Source organism: Molothrus aeneus, chromosome 2, assembly GCF_037042795.1.
Source record: "Molothrus aeneus isolate 106 chromosome 2, BPBGC_Maene_1.0, whole genome shotgun sequence".
In the NCBI taxonomy this organism is placed as follows: Eukaryota; Metazoa; Chordata; class Aves; order Passeriformes; family Icteridae; genus Molothrus; species Molothrus aeneus.
The window spans coordinates 27411149-27427481 of NC_089647.1; the positions used below are offsets into that span (position 1 = coordinate 27411149).

The following is a 16333-nucleotide window of genomic DNA, read 5'->3' on the forward strand; positions in this document are numbered from 1 at the left end:
AACATTTGGATCATTCACACTTAACCACAGATGAGTGGATGGCAGTGGGGAAAGCCATGAGCAGGAAGATATATTAGCAGGACCTCGTGGCATTAATTTGAAAAATTTGGCTATGAGGAAAAATCTAAGCTGGAGAATACGGGAATTGTCATGATGTGTGAACCTGGGGCTCAGAGACTGAAATGATACTAGAAGCCTGGCCAAAAAACCAGAGGAGCGGAGGGTCAAGTTGTGGGATGCAGGTTGGAATTGATGCCTGTAAGAAGAACATCAGAAATGACTGAGGGAGCACAGAGGAGCTCAGGCCTGGAGCAGGAGCAGGACCTTGGGACCTGGGTAGAAATAGGCAGCAAAGGTTGTAGAAAGCACTGGGAACTCAATTGTGTGGAAGCTGGCTTTATTCTGACTGCAATGCCACAAAACGACACTCCACAGGCTGAAGGCACTGCTGTTCCCTAGCGGTGCTTTCCGGTGCGATTGAAGCGCTTGTACAAGTAGCGGATCCTCTTGTTGAGTTTGTGATAGTCCTCTGCAAACATCCGATCGCCCACCATCCGCTTCTTGCGGAGGCACCTCTGCAGCTCATTCCCCCGCCAGCCTCGCAGCCAGGTGGGCCCCATGATGAGATTCTTCGGGTGGATCTGGAAGCCGCCTGAGAAGAGGAGAGCAGAGACAGATGAAGCCAGGCCCTGGAGAAGGCTGTTCCCAGGGCGGCCGGCCCCCATCCTCCCCGCCCTGTCGCTGCTGGCAGAGGCGCCATCCCGCAGGTGAGTCCGGCCTCCCTCCCCTCCCGCCCCGGGCCCACAGCGCCGGGGAGGGAGCTGCGGACGGCCTGTGTGTCTTACCCAAGATCCCCACGTTATCATACACCCCGAACAAGGCCCGCTTCTTCGTCCACCGATCTACCGGCTTGCGCTTGGGCGGCTCCTTGATGCGGATGGGCCGGGAGAGCCCTGCCAGGGGCGAGGACAGCGGCACGGGGAGGCCGGGCCGCGCGGGCGCCCAGCGCGCCCCGCCGCAGTCGCTAAAGCCTCGCTCGGTGCAGGGCAGGGGAGTGGCACGGCCCAGCAGGGCCCGGCCCGCTGCCCGCAGCAGCTGCGCTGCCGCCGCCGCCGCCATGGAGAAGTCCCCCGGTGCCCCGGGGAAGAGACGGGACGGGAAGCGCGGCGGCGCTGCCGGACCGCCCCTTCCGCCGCCAAGCGCAGAGGCGCGCGGGTGACGTCACGCCAACGGTCGGGAGGGCAGGGGAGCCGGCGATTGGGCGAGGGGCGGGCACGCCGTGCAGCCGGCGGGCGCTGATAGGCCCGTGGCGGGAAGGGGCGGGGCTAGCGCGGTCCGCGCGCGCAGTTTCGAGCGCCCGGGGCTGTGGCGGCCATGGCGGCGGCCCCGGAGTTCCACCTGCCCCTCGCTGCCGCCGATCTGCTGCGGGATGGCGGCCCCGGGCGCTACGTGGTGCAGGAGGTGCTGGCCGCCCGCGACCTGCCGCCCGCCCTTGCAGGTAAAGTGTCCCTGCACCCCCTTCCCTGTCGGGCCCGGTCCTGCCGCCGGCTCACGGGCATGCCCCCCGCCTCTCTCCGTGTTTTGCCGCAGCTTTCCGGGCCGCCTCCCGTGCGCGGGGCGCGCTGGCCGTGCTGGAGCACTTCGACTGCGTGTACAGCGTGCTGCAGTGAGTACGGGGCAGGGATGGGCGGGAGGGCGGGCACTCGCCCCTCTGCCAGGCGCTCTTCGCTCGCCACCCTTACGCCCTGTGCTTGTCCCGCAGCCACTTCCAAACCGTAGGCACGGCTGTCAAGGAGGACGCCCTGGAGCTGATGATGCACGGTGGGTACTCGCTGTTTCCGGACTAACAGAGAGCTTGTTTTCCCTTGGCAGCTCAATGATGATATAAAGGCTAATGTGACTCGGACAGCTGGGCTGCACCCTCAGCCCACTCCTGTCATACGGGTCTGTAATCTTGGTGGACGATGCTGAGTTGTGCATGTTCGCTGTAAGGGCAGACCGACAGAAAATCCTCTTGCCCCTGTCCCTGGAAAATACATCTGTAGGATGTTTCAGCTCAGAGCGAGTGTTTCTCTGAGCTGACAGAGGGCTATGGGGATAGGACAAGACAGTGTGCCCAAGGTCTGGGTTGCAGGGGGCAGCCCATGTTACAGCTGGTGAGATGTGAGCACACATCTTTGGTAATCTGATGGCTGCTCTAAGCCTCCCAAAGAGAGGATGGCTGAGGCACCTGGCAAGGAGTGCTCATGACTTTCTGCTTCTCCTCAGTGGTGTCCCATCATTCCAATGAACTTCCCACTATCTTGAGTGACTCTGGGCTGAGCCATGCAGAGCGGGCTGCTCACCTCAATGCTCTTAAGATGAACTGCTATTTGCTGACTGGCCTGATGGATGCCTTTGAAATGGAAACCTGCAAGAACATTTGCTCAGAGGCAGATCCTGGTAGGAAGGTAGGTGAAGGGACTGGGGGAAAGATTATAAAAGTCAGAATAAAATTTTAAGCTTGCTGAACTCTGTAGTATCTATCAGATTTTATAGCTGGGTTTATATAAACACGATGCCAGCAAGAGAAGTGCATAATGTGAAGCACTGGTGCTTCTGTGAAACTGCGCATGGAAAACAGTAAAGGGACAATCGTGTGTCTAAATTTCAGAAGGGACTTGGATGCCCAGACCTTTCTATTTCGTTCTTGAGTTTCTGGGTGGAACTTAGTGTGCCAGTGTTTTCTCAAGATTTCCTTTCTGTGATGGCAGTGGATGCAGGTATAATCCTTAAACCACACAAGGCACTGGTGCTGGCCTGAGCTGAGAGACAAGAGCTGGGGGGAAAAAAGCCCCTGTGATCTCACACATCTCACTGTGTGTCTCTTAATGCTGTAGAATTTAACAGACTTCTTATTTTGAAGGAAGCAGAGTAGTGATGGGGTTTTGTCTGTTGTGAAGCTGCTGATGTATCTTACTGTGTAACCTCCTTTCTAGAACAGGAAGAACCATGCCAAGACTTCTGGATCCTTGTGGGAAGAGGAGAGGGAGCCGCTTTTACGGCTGCTTACACAGCTGCTGCAGCTGGATCTCCGTCAGCTTTGGGGTGGTCTAGTGGTGGAAGAAGAGTTTGTCAGGTATGAGTTGGAGAGGAGATATCCATGGAATGAGTGACTGGTTCTGAGGAATAAAAATGTGGGGTGCAGATCATTGAGAAACTGAGGAAACAGCTCGAGGCAAAAGCAATGTGCATATGAACCACTCCTCTCCTCACATAGGCCACAAAAAACTCAGATGCTTGCTAATTTTTAGAGGACACTGGAGAATCTCTCAGACGGAAATGTGTGGTGTGCTAGAATGATGTTTGTGCAAGTTGTGATAGTGAGGTTTGCTGTCTGTCTTCTGGGGGTGTAGCTTGATGATGGGGAGCTGCTACCGTATCCTGGAGAATCCAAGTATCGGCCTTCAGAAGTACCGGGTCACACGGGAGGCTGTGACACATCTGCTTGCTGCAGCTCTGGTTCACTGTGACCGCATGTTCAGTGAGTTTCTGCTCTTCTGCCTTCTTCTTGAAGCCATTCCCAGTTACTTTCTCTGACCTCTTTCTTCCTTCTCACGTGTTAAAGGTGCCACTCTGAAGATCACACAGATGCTGCAGCACTTCGAACATGTAGCCCCAGTGTTTGCACAGGCTGTGAGCCTCTGGGCTAAAGAGTATGGTCTAAAAAGCCTGGTGGGTGAACTGCTAAGGTGAGAGAAATATTTGGAGGCTTGTCCTTTTATCTCTAGCAATTTGAGGCTATTCCTTGTTTCCCCATTCCTTGTTTCATCTTTCTGTACAGGGAAATTGGACAGAAATGTCCCCAGGATTTGGCTCGTGAGGCTTCTGGAGTCAAGGGTTATGCTACTTTTATAAGTGAACTGGCTGAACAGATTCCAGCTCTGGTGCTCTCCAACATGAGTGTTCTCCTGCCTCACTTGGATGGGGAGGTATGTTTCTGCAAAGTCACCTGTCCAGAAAAGTCAAACGGTAGAGATGCTGCTATCCAGTTTTTCTGTCTGAAACAGAAACTCTTTCACAGAGCTCAAGTATCCAAAACCTGCTCTATTGGAATAGATTCTGCCCTTACCTAAAAGATGCAAAGGGAACAGAAACCATGGCAATCTCCTGTCTGGTTGTTACTATCAGATGTCAGAGAACAGGAGACTGCCTACTTGTCTGAGGTCCCTACTGTTGTCCCTTGTTCTTCAGCACTTGATGAGCTTGTCATTGTGTACCTTTTCTTTATCTGCTGTAAGTGTTTCTCCTGTCAGTTCTTGGCTTCTGTGTACCTACCTGGATAGCAGGATTTGGGTTGGAAGGGCCCTTAGGGTCACCCTCCACTAGACCAGGTTGCTCAAAGCCCCATCCAACCTGGCCTTGAACAATTCTAGGGATGGGGCATCCACAGCTTCTCTGGGCAACCTTTTCAAGTGTCTCACCACACTCTCAGTAAAGAATTTCTTCCTCATATGTAATCTAAACCTACCTTCACTTTGAGGCCATTCCCTCTTGCCCTATGACTGAATGCCCTGGTAAAAAGTCCCTCTCCAGCTCTCTCACAGCCCCCTTTAGGTGCCTCCCCAGAGCCTTCTCTTCTGCAGGCTGAACAAGACCAACTCTCAGCCTGTCTTCATAGCAAAGATTACTCTGTCTTGCACGCACAGCTATGTTCACCCAAACTTAATACAATATCCATACTGAAAAAATTCACTTAGGGCTGGAACCTGGGATGTGAAAGGCCTAAACTCTGGGCATGGTCTGTTCCTAGTTCACCAACTCCTGTCTTGGCAGAGTTACACGATGCGAAACGCCATTCTGGCAGCCATGGCAGAAGTTCTGGTGCAGGTGCTGAATGGTGACCAGCTGGAGGAAACAGCCCGTGGTACTCGGGACAAGTTCCTGAGCATGCTGCAGACCCACGTGTATGACGTCCATAGCTTCGTCCGCAGCCGCGTGCTGCAGCTCTTCACCCGCATCGTGCAGTGCAAGGCAAGTCTGTGCTGGGCAAATGGTGCTCCTCAGTCATCTCTTCCATCTTGTGTGTTCTGTGGGAATTTATACCACCCTGCTTTTTGTTTGCAGAGACTGAAGTTTTAACAGAGAAAGGTGCTGTCCCTGTGTACTGTGGTGGCTGCAGTTTCTTCCAAGAGACCAAAGATGCCAGGGGTGGGGGAACTGGGGGGTGGAAATTAGGTGCTGCTTATTCTTACCAGGACAAACTAGAAGAAAAAGCATAGCGTACAGCCTCTTTTCACACACTGGTATGGGAGAACATCACAATTACCAGATATACTAATACTCAATTCAGCAGCAGGATCCTCAACTCAACCTAAATCCTTGCTTTCAGTGGATGCTGGACTAGAATATATCCAGAGGTCTTTTGAGCCCTAGAGTCTTCAGTAAATCTATAATCTGTGCTTTTTAGTACACGAAGATGTCTGCAGTAAACTTTTCCCAAGTCTCTGAGCCTTCTTGATAACTTTATCTGTGCTCTTGTTGTGTTCTAGGCCCTGCCTCTGACTCAGTTTCAGGCTGTGGTGTCGCTGGCTGTTGGGCGGCTCAAAGACAAATCTGTCTTAGTGGTTAAGAATGCAGTCCAGCTCCTGGCTGCGTTTTTGTCCAATAACCCCTTCTCCAGCAAGGTAATTCCAACTAATATGGTGGATGTGTTAGATGTCTCTTTGCAGGCTAAATATCGGCAGTGTGCTATAGCCAGGGCAGTAGCATTTATGTGTCTTGTGGGAGGAATGGTGTAACCTTTGATTCTGCAGCTGGCAGCTTTCTGGTCTTCCCATGTTCAGATTTTGAGTTCTTGGACTCATCCCTCTCTTGATGAAATTCATAGCTATGTTGAAGGCTAGGAGGGGTGTGATTGAGGTAAAAACCTGCAGCAGTTTTGAGTCCACTGTGAGGTTTCTCTCCTTAGGATCAAAATTAGTATTTTAGAATATTCTTTGTGGATGTGCAGCTCTTTGTGTTTAGCTGAACCTTCTCCTGAGTTTCTGAGCCTTAGACAGGGAACTTAAAGCAGTTCTCATTCTAGGATCAGGGCCAGAGTCTACTCTTCCACTTTCCCAAAGCAGAGTTATCCATGGGAATTGACAACTAAGGCAGGGAGTGGAAGAGAGAGGAGAAATCTGGCATTTCAGGAAAAGGAGGATAGCTAACATATTTCTTCTCTTCCTGACATCTTCAGCTAAGCTGGACTGACTTGGATGAGCCACTAAAGAAAGAAGTACAGAAACTGAAAGAAATGAGGGATCGTAGCAGACCCAGAGCAGGTAATTTCCTTTCTTCTTCTTTCCACTTTCTAGGACAGTCCAGAATGTACTTTTCCTCATATTAAATTTGCTTCCAAAATTGTTGTGACAGCTTTTGTCTCAGATCTTATCTGTGTGAGATGGTGAGACCAGATAACTGGTATTAAACTCACAACAGTTTTCCTTATGGTATTGTTATAAAAGCATCACATTAATATCCATGTCTAAATCAACAGTCCTTATAGCTATATATCCTATTTTCTGCATAAGAACTGAAAATGTCTATGAACACCCTCCCAGGTTTCTCTTTTCTATCACTCAGGGACTGCTTGAGTCATGATTTTGATCAGATGTTATTTAAACTTGATTTGTGGGCAGCACCAAAGTCCAAGGCTAAACAAATGATGTTCTCTTACCTGTCTTTTTTTCCTACCTTCAGTGGTTTATTTGTTTTAGTCAGAGTTCTTATCTTATTCTCACTGCAGTCTGGGTGGGATCAGCAATGGGAACAGTGCCTGCCTGGGAGGTGGTAGGGGAAGTTCCTAAGTTCCAAATGAGTTTTTTCTTCCCATTAAAGGTGTCACCTGAGTCTGTGTTCTTCAATCCCTCTGTTTTTTAAGTAGCTCCAGTGATCGCCCCAGAGGAAGAGTGGGAAGCGATGCTGCCAGAAGTCAGAGCTGCCACACAGCAGCTCTTTCAACCACTGCAGGAAGGGGAAGAGGAAGTGCTGGAAGTTGAAGAAACAGTGGAGAGGACAGTGGAGCAAATCACTGGGCTGTTGAAGAAGCTGAATTACAGGTAAGAAGGCTCTGCAGTTTGACTGTGTTTATCCCAAGGGGTGATTTCCAATAACATTACTCTGTAGGAAGAGATTGACGTGGGCATCCAGTACAAGGTGCTGATAGGAGCTGCTCTCCCAGGTGTTCAGGGCAAAGTTGGATGGTTTCCCTTGTGTTCTGCTCTGATGTGTTGCTGATACTCTCTTGGGCAATGTCATTGTCCAGGAGCGCAGCCCGCCTTACGCAGAAGGCCCTGTGTCGCTTCCAGGGAAAGGAACCTTTCGTGGGCCCTGGGGAGGAAAACGAGGAGGCAACAATCCTGGGTGTTCTGAAGAGACTTTACACAGGTAACTGTATCACTCTCTGTTCCCCAAATCCAAGAGAATGCCAGAGCCAGACTAAAACCCTCTGGAATGCTCTGTCCCTCCTCCTGACCTATGAGGCTCAGTCTGTGTGTACCTGACGGCTCCCAGAGCTGCAGCATCTCTGCACAGTTTGTTCATTGTTTGTCCAAGTACCTTGGCATTTTAGCTGGATCATATTGATCTTGATTTTTGGTTGGAACAGTTCCATGGTCCCAATCGAACTGCATTTCTGGTGTGTTAACTCACATATCTGAGGGGAGTGGAGCCAGTGTTGCCACTCACACCCTTCTGCCCTGTCTGAATTCGTCAGGAGTTCTGCTTCCTGAACAGGTGGTGGCACATAATGCAGCCTTGACCAAGTATCTGGTTCAAGCAGAGTCTTGGTTATCTGGGGCCTGAGCCTCTGGGTGTATTTTCAAGACTTCACACACTTTGTTTGGTGGTTGTTTCAGCATAAGGTTACTTAGCTCAATTGAGCATATTTCTGTTGGAAGTCTATTGTCTAAAAATCTTAACTTGGTGAACACTCAACATTTTCACAAACTGATATGGAGTAGTAGTGTTTGCTTTCTCTTGGTTCCATTTTAGGGTCCTCATCTGTCCTTGGGGAATTATCAAGTTCAGATTAACCCCATCAGCATTTTAATAGTGTTTTCCCCAACTGGATCATGCCTTTCTATACCCTTTCACTACAGCTGGCAGTTCTTTGGAGCATCACACTGTAGTACTGGAACTTGTTCCACAGCATGCTGAGATTTTGTAGTTAGGTCTGATTGCAGAATTTGCATTTTTGTATCTTGGCTCTTGGAAGCTGTCACTGTGAGATGGGGAGAGTAGGGTTAAAATGCCCTGAACTGTGCCTGTTTATTTTGTATCTTCAGTACTGCTCACAAACAAGTGTGCTGTGTAGGTTCATGCCCAGGTGAGAACAGTGAGGATCCTCCACATGACAACAGCGGTGACAAGACTGAAGAAGTTGTACAGGAAGAGCAGTCTCAAACGGAGCTGGTCAAACAGGAGATGTTGGTGCACTACCTGCAAGATGCTTACAACTTCTCAGTGAAAATCACAGAAGCTCTGAACCTGATCAGCAAGATGATGTACGAAAATTCTGTCTCAGGTATGCGAAATAACCTTTTTTTCCCATTCAGCGTTCTAGCTCTTTCCTTGCTTGACAGAAAATGGAGTGGTAGAGCTCCAGGAGAAGGAGAAAAGATTGAAGGAGCTGCTCTTCATTAGGCAGATGTCATAGACACTTCCAGGGTATTGGAAAAGTGAGCACCATATAAATGAGTGTCATGAAGGGGTTGAATAGGGCATGAACAGGCTTTTTAAAAAAAACCATTATTTTTTAAATACCAAGGTTGAAAAATATTTTTTTAATATGTTTAAAAGTTGTTTTAAAAAACAAATAAAATACATTTGGACTTTCTGAAATTAAAAAAAGTCAGGTGACCAAAGTGAGTTCACTTGTGGAAGCCACCCTGCCTCCTGTGGGGAGGGATGGATGTTCATCATCTCAGCTGAGGTTCTCCCAAAGTAAGCCTGGCCAGTGAAGCTGGGTTTGGTTATGTGCTCAGTGCCCTGACACAGCTTCAGCTGTTTTGCTGGCCACAAGAGAGGAACTAAGCAGCTGGTCTCATCTAACTCACCTTTCCTCAAACTTTATTCTCTAGTTAAACATGAGCCTGATCAACAGGTTCTGTGGCCTGGTCCTCCTCAGTGCTGTAGAGAAAGGTGGTGATCAGAAGGCCTTTGAGTTAATTCAGCTGTTCATATTTAATGTTAGAACTACTGTAATCACTTAGACTTTTTTGTAGTGTTTATCAGAAATTGGCATTTCCAAGGGATGAGGGGCACAAGTCCTGCTCCCATCCTCTCCAGCGCATCCACTTGCACACATCTGGGGTGTGGATGGTGTGGGACACTGCAGTGCCCCAGACTTCATGCAAACACTTCTGAGGCTTCATCTCTGTTGAGGGCTCATGTTACTTTGTGATAAGCAGTGGGCTTCCCCAGCAAGGTTTGGTATTGTTAGATATTTGCACACAAAAAAAATGAACTCCTGGGTTCAGTGTCTTTACCAATCCTTTGAAGTTCAAGGCCAAGAAATTGCCCTACCTGGTACTTAAACACCTGGGGTTTGATTGTGGGGATGTTTTTTTAATGGATGCACAAATTTTAATAACTTTTCATTTCCCTGTTGTCCTGTGCTGTAGTAGAAGGAAGGCAAATTTAGTGTCTGAATAGCAGAAGTGCTTTGAGACATTGTCTCCATTTGGAGAGAGTATGCTGCTGGGTTAGGAAGACTGGTGTGTGCTAAGGGATGTGGGTGCTCAGATTGACCCTTTCTTAATTAAAGATTTAATATTTGAAGTTTCAATTTTTTTCTGTAGCAAATTTATGTATTCTGGTGTGACTGGAAAGCATACCAGCTTGCCTGATAGATATTCTTAATTCTGGTTTGTAAGGGCTTATACTGGTAAAAGCTCTTACTTAACCAGAGGTCAGACTCTATGAACTGTTGCAGCACAACTCCTCTGATCACTGCTGTGGATGTCTTGTGATGTGCTCTAACTTAATGGGGTTTTATTTTTTTGTCTTATGAGAAGACTGAGCAGTCTATTTCAGGAGTAGTCAAGCTGGAACCAAACACAGTACTCCTTACCCCATTTGTACATCAAATAGCTTAGTTCCTCTGATTTTAGCATTGCACTGGGGCTTATATTCAGCTGTCTGCTGCGACTATGAGATCTTTTTTCCCAAAGCTACTGTTTCCCAGAAGAGAATTTTGTTCTTCCTCAAAGATAGTCTCTGTGCTCTTTCCCTAACCATATCACATTGGATTTAGCTGTGATATTGTTAATGTGTGTCTCTTTTCTGGGACATCTACATCTCTGTACTAGTGATCCCATTCTGACTCAAGCCCTCTGCAGACAGTAGCAGTGATCTCTAGATGCTTGTAAAGCTTGCTGTGAGACCAGTACTCGTATGAATTTGTTTTAGTGGCCTCTTTAATGGGAACTGGGAAGAACTGCACTATCACAACTGTTCTCTCTGCAGTGGTGCAGGAAACCATTGAGTTCTTCGTGACAGTCTCACAGTTTGGCGTGCCCCAGGCACTGCTTGGAGTCCGCAGGATGCTGCCCCTCATATGGTCAAAGGAGCCTGGAATTAAGGAGGCTGTGCTCAATGCCTACAGACAGCTCTATCTGAGCCCCAGCGAGGATTCCGAGAGGTATGGATCTCCCTAATCAATTTTTTTTTTCTTTTCCCTCCCCCCCATTCCCTTTCTGCTGTTGGGAATGGGGTATGGACAGAAAGAGAACTGAGAGTTGGCATGCTTCATGCTGATCTGAAATGTAAGGTTATTATCTAAGTATCCCAGTCTTCCTGCAGGACCTACTGCTGAGCTTCTGTTCTTGGTTTGTCATAGAGCTCACGTGTAGGAAATTCATGCAGCAGAACTCTGTGAGACCTTGCAAAGCAGATGCTGAGAATTACTTGAAGTTAAACTGCTGTCAGGCACTAATATTTATTCTCATAAATTTCACTTTTGTACAAAGCATTGCCTAAATAGTCTGGGTAGGGTCCCTATCTGATAGGGAACAAGAAGAGTTAATAATGAATTTTTCTCTTGCCAGAAGGGCTCTTGATTGGCAAAAATGAATTTCAGCCCATTAGGAGTCACCTGTTGATATGGAGTCATCCCATGTCTGGGAGTCTTATATACTTCACTCTGTGGGCAAAGTTGTTGGCCAATGTCAGTTGTTTGAGTTTCTTATAACTGTAGTTGTTCATCCTGCTGGGATAATAAGAGAAACAGTGTGGTCTAAAGTTGAAACTGTATTTCTATTACCAAACCTCAGGGTTTTTAGCTGACAAGTCATACATGCTGTGGCCTTGGTCAAGTGTAGGCATTCATCTTCTGATGCACACAACACATTCCCCATTTCTTTATCCTTCACACTATACAAGGTTTGTTCTTATTTGGGTGCTTTCACATGTATTTCTGTTTGTATTTCAGTCAAACCCGTCTTAAATCTTTTTCTAACAATTTCTACATGCCTTAGATGTTAAGGATGTTAAGATGAGAGGATGTTAAAGGGTCTTTGTTGCTTATCCTTCTTGAGGATTTGGTGGTGGGAGCTGGCTACCACTTGCAAGTTTATTTCTCCCATACTAGAGAAGAGCTGTGTCTCCTCTCTGCTGTGGCACTTGCCCTTTTTTAGTGCTTACACACTTGTAAATCCCATTGGATACTCGTGCAATAAGTGTGATTCCTGGTGAGATGCACATAACTCACCCTCATTTGTACCATCAGGCAAATAAAGAGCACCTGCTGCTTTTTATTTCTTCCTGATAATATTGCCTGGAAACAGCTCTCCTGCAGTTGGTGCTCTGTCCTCATTTGTTCATAGATTTTCAATTTCTAGGGAATTGTACTTTGACTTGTGGCTGCGAAGAAACTGGGAAGCGGCTGCTTAGTGCCTCTGATTGGATCTTTAAGCACCAGCAGAAGCACCAGTGCATAAGGCAGTGGACATATAAGCCCACATCATGGTCATTGGTACCTGAGTTGGATGACTTTGAGAACTCAAGCTTGTTGTGGGAGTTTTCTTGATCCTGTGGATCATCTCTGTTCTCCAACAGATGTTTTCAGCCTTTTCAATAGGGCAGTAATTGTGACAGTTGCATTTTCTTTACCTTTTAATATTTTATTATTCTTTTTCCCCTTTTGAAGGGCCAAGGCACAGGCCCTGGTGCACTCTCTGTCTCTCATCATGGTGGATGCATCACTGGGAATGATACAGTGCTTAGAGGAGATAGTGAGTATTTGCCTTGCCTGGGTTTGGGTTGTGCATCTGTTTTAGTCAAACAGTAGTCAATGCAGATTACATCTTTACTTTGAAGCTCATGCTACTTTGCCTCTCTCTAATTTTTTAATTGCATCCCTTTTGCAGATCTCGGAGTTTGTGCAGAAAGATGAAATCAAGCCTGCTGTGACCCAGCTGCTTTGGGAGCGATTCACGGAAAAGTCTCCATGCTCGTTGCTGGAGCGCCGCGCTGCCGTGATGCTGCTGGGGATGATGGCACGGTGAGCCTGGGGCCAGGTCAAAGCCTCTTGAGTGGAAGGGTGTTCAGGGAGTCAATTTTTATTGAAGAACTGTGGGTGCTGCATCAGCTGACTCTTTGGCTCTAGCTTCAAAAATAGTAACCCTGTCGTGGGGTAATGAAGCCTGGAACTAAACATAGTTTTGCTGGATCCCACCAACACGGCCTCTGAATGATTATGATGAGATTATTTTCCTTGTGTGAATGCCCATCCCTTCCCAGAGTTTATAGTGTCACAACTCTGCAGCTTTGTCTGTGTTTGGATAAGAAGAGTGAGAAGCTGCTGAGTAGAGATGTCTGGAGCCTTTAGCATGAAGAAAAATGAATCTGTTTCACTTTCTGGGGGCAAAAAAATGTATCTGCACTAAAAGGTTTTCACTTCCTCAGTTTCCCCTTTGGCATTCACCTTACTTGCTCTTCTTGCTGTGCTTACTTCAGTCCTTCATTAGTCAGAAACAGGCCCACATAATGATGATCCTACAGTTCTTTCACAGACAGAAATGGGAACGGGTGGGTATGGATTTGGGATTGGCTTTTTTTGGATGAATGTTGGTTTGATTTGTTTTGTTTCCCACAGTAGAGGAAGGAATGGTATATGCCACAAGTCCTGAGCTCCTCTACTCTTTCCTACTTTCCAGCATTTTTGTTTTTCTTACCCCTCTAAATTTTGGTCCTTTCTGATGGGAAAAAAGAGCCAAGAATCTTCTTTCTTTATAAAGAGGCTATTGATCACTATGGAGAAACTGATCTCCTAGTGGAGAGTGGATTACACTGGCTTCTGTGGGATACTGCTTGCTGCTCCTCCAGCTGTATCTTGAGTTGTTTGGATGGGTTTTATTTTTTCCCCTCTTATTCAAACAACTCCCTTCCACAAGGCACAAGCAGTATTTCTCTTGGTTACCCATAGTTCCATAAACTTTCAGCAGCACCTCATGTGATATCCCCATCCCTTCCATTCCACAGAGGAAAGCCAGAGATCATAGGTACCAACCTGGACATCTTGGTGACAGTGGGGCTGTCTGAGAAGGCATGTGAAGACTACAGGCTGCCTCAAGAAGTATGCAGTGTTATTTCCAAGCTTGCCAGTAACCCTAAGGTAAGGCTATGGGTTTGTTCTTTAGGTCATCCAGAAACAAAGAAAGGGGGGAAATTGTTTGCATGGAAGAAAAGACAGAGGTAATGAAATTTTTACAAATTTTGAAATTAAGTAGGTTGAGACCATTCAGCAGCACTGTCTGGAAAGCTTAGCACACACCAGTGAACATGTAATAAAAGAATTTTCATTAGGCAACAGGCTGGATTCAATTAGTAAAGAGTTCAGTGCACAAGGAAATATGTTTTCCTTTCAATTCTCTTCTTCAGACTCCCAATTCTAAACTGATTTGTGTTTTCTCAACCATGAAGCCCTTTCCTCTACTGATGTTTTCTGGTGGTGTGATTCTTTTGCCCTCCCTATTAATTGATATTCAGGAGTTGTCCGCTGTACAGCAGAATATAAAACATGAAAGGCTTTCAAACCTGTCCATGTTGTACTTAGAACAACACGATGGTTGATGGCTTCTTTCCCTGGGAAACAATTTATACTTCTTTTTTTAATACACTTGGAAAAAAAAATCTGTTTTTTTGACTCAGTCATTTGGGGCATTTTAGTTCAGGAGGTCTATCACAAAAGGAGTCCTCCTTTACAGAGCAGCATCATTCTGTGACAGCCCCTTCCACTGGGGATGTCGCTGCATGAACTTCATGAGTTAATGTGTATCACAACATTCTTAAATATTCTAAAGATGGCTGTTAATTCAATTTTTGGTTGACTTAAGTCTGCAGTTAAGCTTGTATGTGAAAAGGGACTGAACTGAAAATATTTGGCTGACTGAGTGGCAATAGCTCTTCTCCCCCACCCATCCTCCCAACCAGAAATCAGGAGTTGAAAATCAGGTGACTCAGGAGTTCTTGTTTCAAGCTACTGAAAGCTGGTAAATCCTCAAGTAAATTCTGTTTTGTTCAAGTATATATTCATCAGGCAGACACAGGTATGCTGGGACACCTCAGGTATTGTCATACTTGGTTTAGTATTTCTCTAGGTTATCTTATTCCCAACCTAAAAGGTGGTGTGACTGATACAGAATATATGCAACAACCTTGGTGTGAGGTGGTCTTGGATCCAGACCTATCCTGTGTTATTTCCACTGATGATATTTTGCTTTTAAACAAACCCATGTGGTTCTGGAGTACCCCAAGGCAAGCTGACTTACTGTTGTTGACTCTAAGATGCTCCAGAGGTTTTCCTCTTTATTCATTGCAGAGAGTGAGTAAATAATACCAGATTTTAAATGAATTCTTTTGACATTTCAAAGAGTTATTTTGATTTAAGGTGAGAACTGTCTGGGTTGGCCTGGGATCATCATTTGGTCAAGCTTTAAATCCTCCCAGTGTAGTCACCATGCTGTCACAAGTGACAGTAATGTCCCTGCTGCATGTTTAGCAGCAGAGCAGTGCTGGATGTCCCTGGCATGGGTTTGATGAACATTGTGCACACAGGAAGGCTGAGTACTGGGAAGGGCATGGGGGGATGTCGTGTAACTCACCTGTTGTCTCTGCAGCCAGCACTGGAGAAGAACAGTGCCCCTTTTCGACTGCCCCAGAACCACATGCTCTTTGGTTGCCTGAGTGAGACTGTGAGTAAAGGTGAGCCCAGGTCAGCAGGAGGTTTGGAGGAGATGGGGTTGGGCTGTGAGACCACCTGTGTTATCATTGGTATGTGTGGGTACATTGCTCCCTCTTCTCATCAGGCTTTGCCCAGCCAAGCAGTCACTGGATCCCTTTCATGGAGGCAGCTGTAACACTCATCTACCAGCTGGCAGAAGGGGCAGAGGAGATCTGTGCTGACATCCTGCATGTGTGCAGTCAGCAAGCTCTGGAGAAGCTGCAGGAGGCTGATGAGCAGAAAGCTGGTGAGGAAAAAAGCTGATGAAGGAAATCTGTACCTGTGGTTTCCAGTGCTGCTTTGGGTGGCCTTGAGTAACTGCAGAAGACTAGAGCTGAGGGGCTGGTGGAAATGTTGGCATGGGAGGGTGTAAGTGCTATGAAGGAGTCTGTGGAGTGTGGAGATGGATTATATGGTGAGACTTGGCACTAACTGACAGGGAAGAGGTCTAGATCAACACTGAACTGGGGCCATTTTTCTCCTTTAGATGCAGAGGATTCTCCACGCAAAGTCTCTGACGGTTCTGGCAGTCTCTCCACGTTCCTGCTGCTGCACCTGGTGGCCCTTGTGGGACAGGTGGCACTGCAGCAGGTAGCATATTTGGAAGTGTCAGTGAGTGCAGAGCTACGCAGGCGCCGCCTCCTCAAAGAGGAGAAGACCAAGAAGCAATCTGACACCAGCACAAAGAAGCAGAGACCCCAGGTGAGAGCCAAGGGGTTTTGGGGCAGCTCTTCTGGTGTCCCAGCTACAGCAAATTTCTAGAGAATGCAGTCCTGAGGCTGCATGAGGTACAGGGCAATGTGTGCTTCAGGAATAGAAACAGACACGTATTTGCCAGGATTGACAGGGAGAGCTGAGGTCCTTGAATGACCCTATTCGGTAAACTCCCATGCTGGTCCTGAGTTTTGAAGAGGCAGAGGGGAGGGAGTGAAGGGTGATGTCCTGGCCATGCTTATCCTCCTGCTTCAGGAAAACATGCCCCTTTCACTCATCACCTTCTTTCTTACCAGTGCAATCTTTTGCAGCTGATGCAGTAGTGGTGCATCCATTTGTGCCCCGGAGTTCTGGAGAAAGGCTTCCTAGAGC

At 47.2% G+C, this 16333-nt stretch overlaps 2 protein-coding genes, 1 long non-coding RNA gene and 1 other non-coding gene across 4 annotated transcripts in view; 2 read left to right on the forward strand and 2 right to left on the reverse strand.

Annotated features, from left to right (window-relative positions):
- The window catches only part of NCAPD2 (non-SMC condensin I complex subunit D2), a 25226-nt gene continuing 8893 nt past the window's right edge, over positions 1–16333 (forward strand). Inside the window, exons 1-21 of the mRNA XM_066572151.1 lie at positions 1–767; positions 1591–1666; positions 1763–1821; positions 2269–2450; positions 2979–3118; positions 3396–3523; positions 3608–3731; positions 3824–3971; positions 4816–5013; positions 5532–5666; positions 6221–6305; positions 6905–7082; positions 7289–7410; positions 8339–8548; positions 10492–10666; positions 12173–12257; positions 12393–12526; positions 13507–13639; positions 15144–15228; positions 15333–15494; positions 15735–15949. Of these exons, the coding sequence (XP_066428248.1) occupies positions 677–767; positions 1591–1666; positions 1763–1821; positions 2269–2450; positions 2979–3118; positions 3396–3523; positions 3608–3731; positions 3824–3971; positions 4816–5013; positions 5532–5666; positions 6221–6305; positions 6905–7082; positions 7289–7410; positions 8339–8548; positions 10492–10666; positions 12173–12257; positions 12393–12526; positions 13507–13639; positions 15144–15228; positions 15333–15494; positions 15735–15949 (2865 nt within the window). The 5' untranslated portion in view covers positions 1–676. The remainder of the gene's footprint in view (positions 768–1590; positions 1667–1762; positions 1822–2268; positions 2451–2978; positions 3119–3395; positions 3524–3607; positions 3732–3823; positions 3972–4815; positions 5014–5531; positions 5667–6220; positions 6306–6904; positions 7083–7288; positions 7411–8338; positions 8549–10491; positions 10667–12172; positions 12258–12392; positions 12527–13506; positions 13640–15143; positions 15229–15332; positions 15495–15734; positions 15950–16333) is intronic.
- MRPL51 (mitochondrial ribosomal protein L51) lies at positions 381–1180 on the reverse strand. Its single transcript, XM_066572153.1, has 2 exons — positions 846–1180; positions 381–652 (listed from the first exon to the last, which is right to left on the reverse strand). The coding sequence occupies exons 1-2, from the start codon at positions 1117–1119 to the stop codon at positions 456–458; spliced, it is 471 nt and encodes a 156-aa protein (XP_066428250.1). The 5' UTR covers positions 1120–1180; the 3' UTR covers positions 381–455.
- Positions 1872–2194, forward strand: LOC136553844 (small nucleolar RNA U85). Its single transcript, XR_010783244.1, has one exon. It is a non-coding gene; the product is annotated as a small nucleolar RNA U85 (small nucleolar RNA).
- Positions 11116–16333, reverse strand: part of LOC136571628 (uncharacterized) — a 17254-nt gene continuing 12036 nt past the window's right edge. Inside the window, exon 3 of the long non-coding RNA XR_010785720.1 lies at positions 11116–11230. This is a non-coding gene — a long non-coding RNA (uncharacterized lncRNA). The remainder of the gene's footprint in view (positions 11231–16333) is intronic.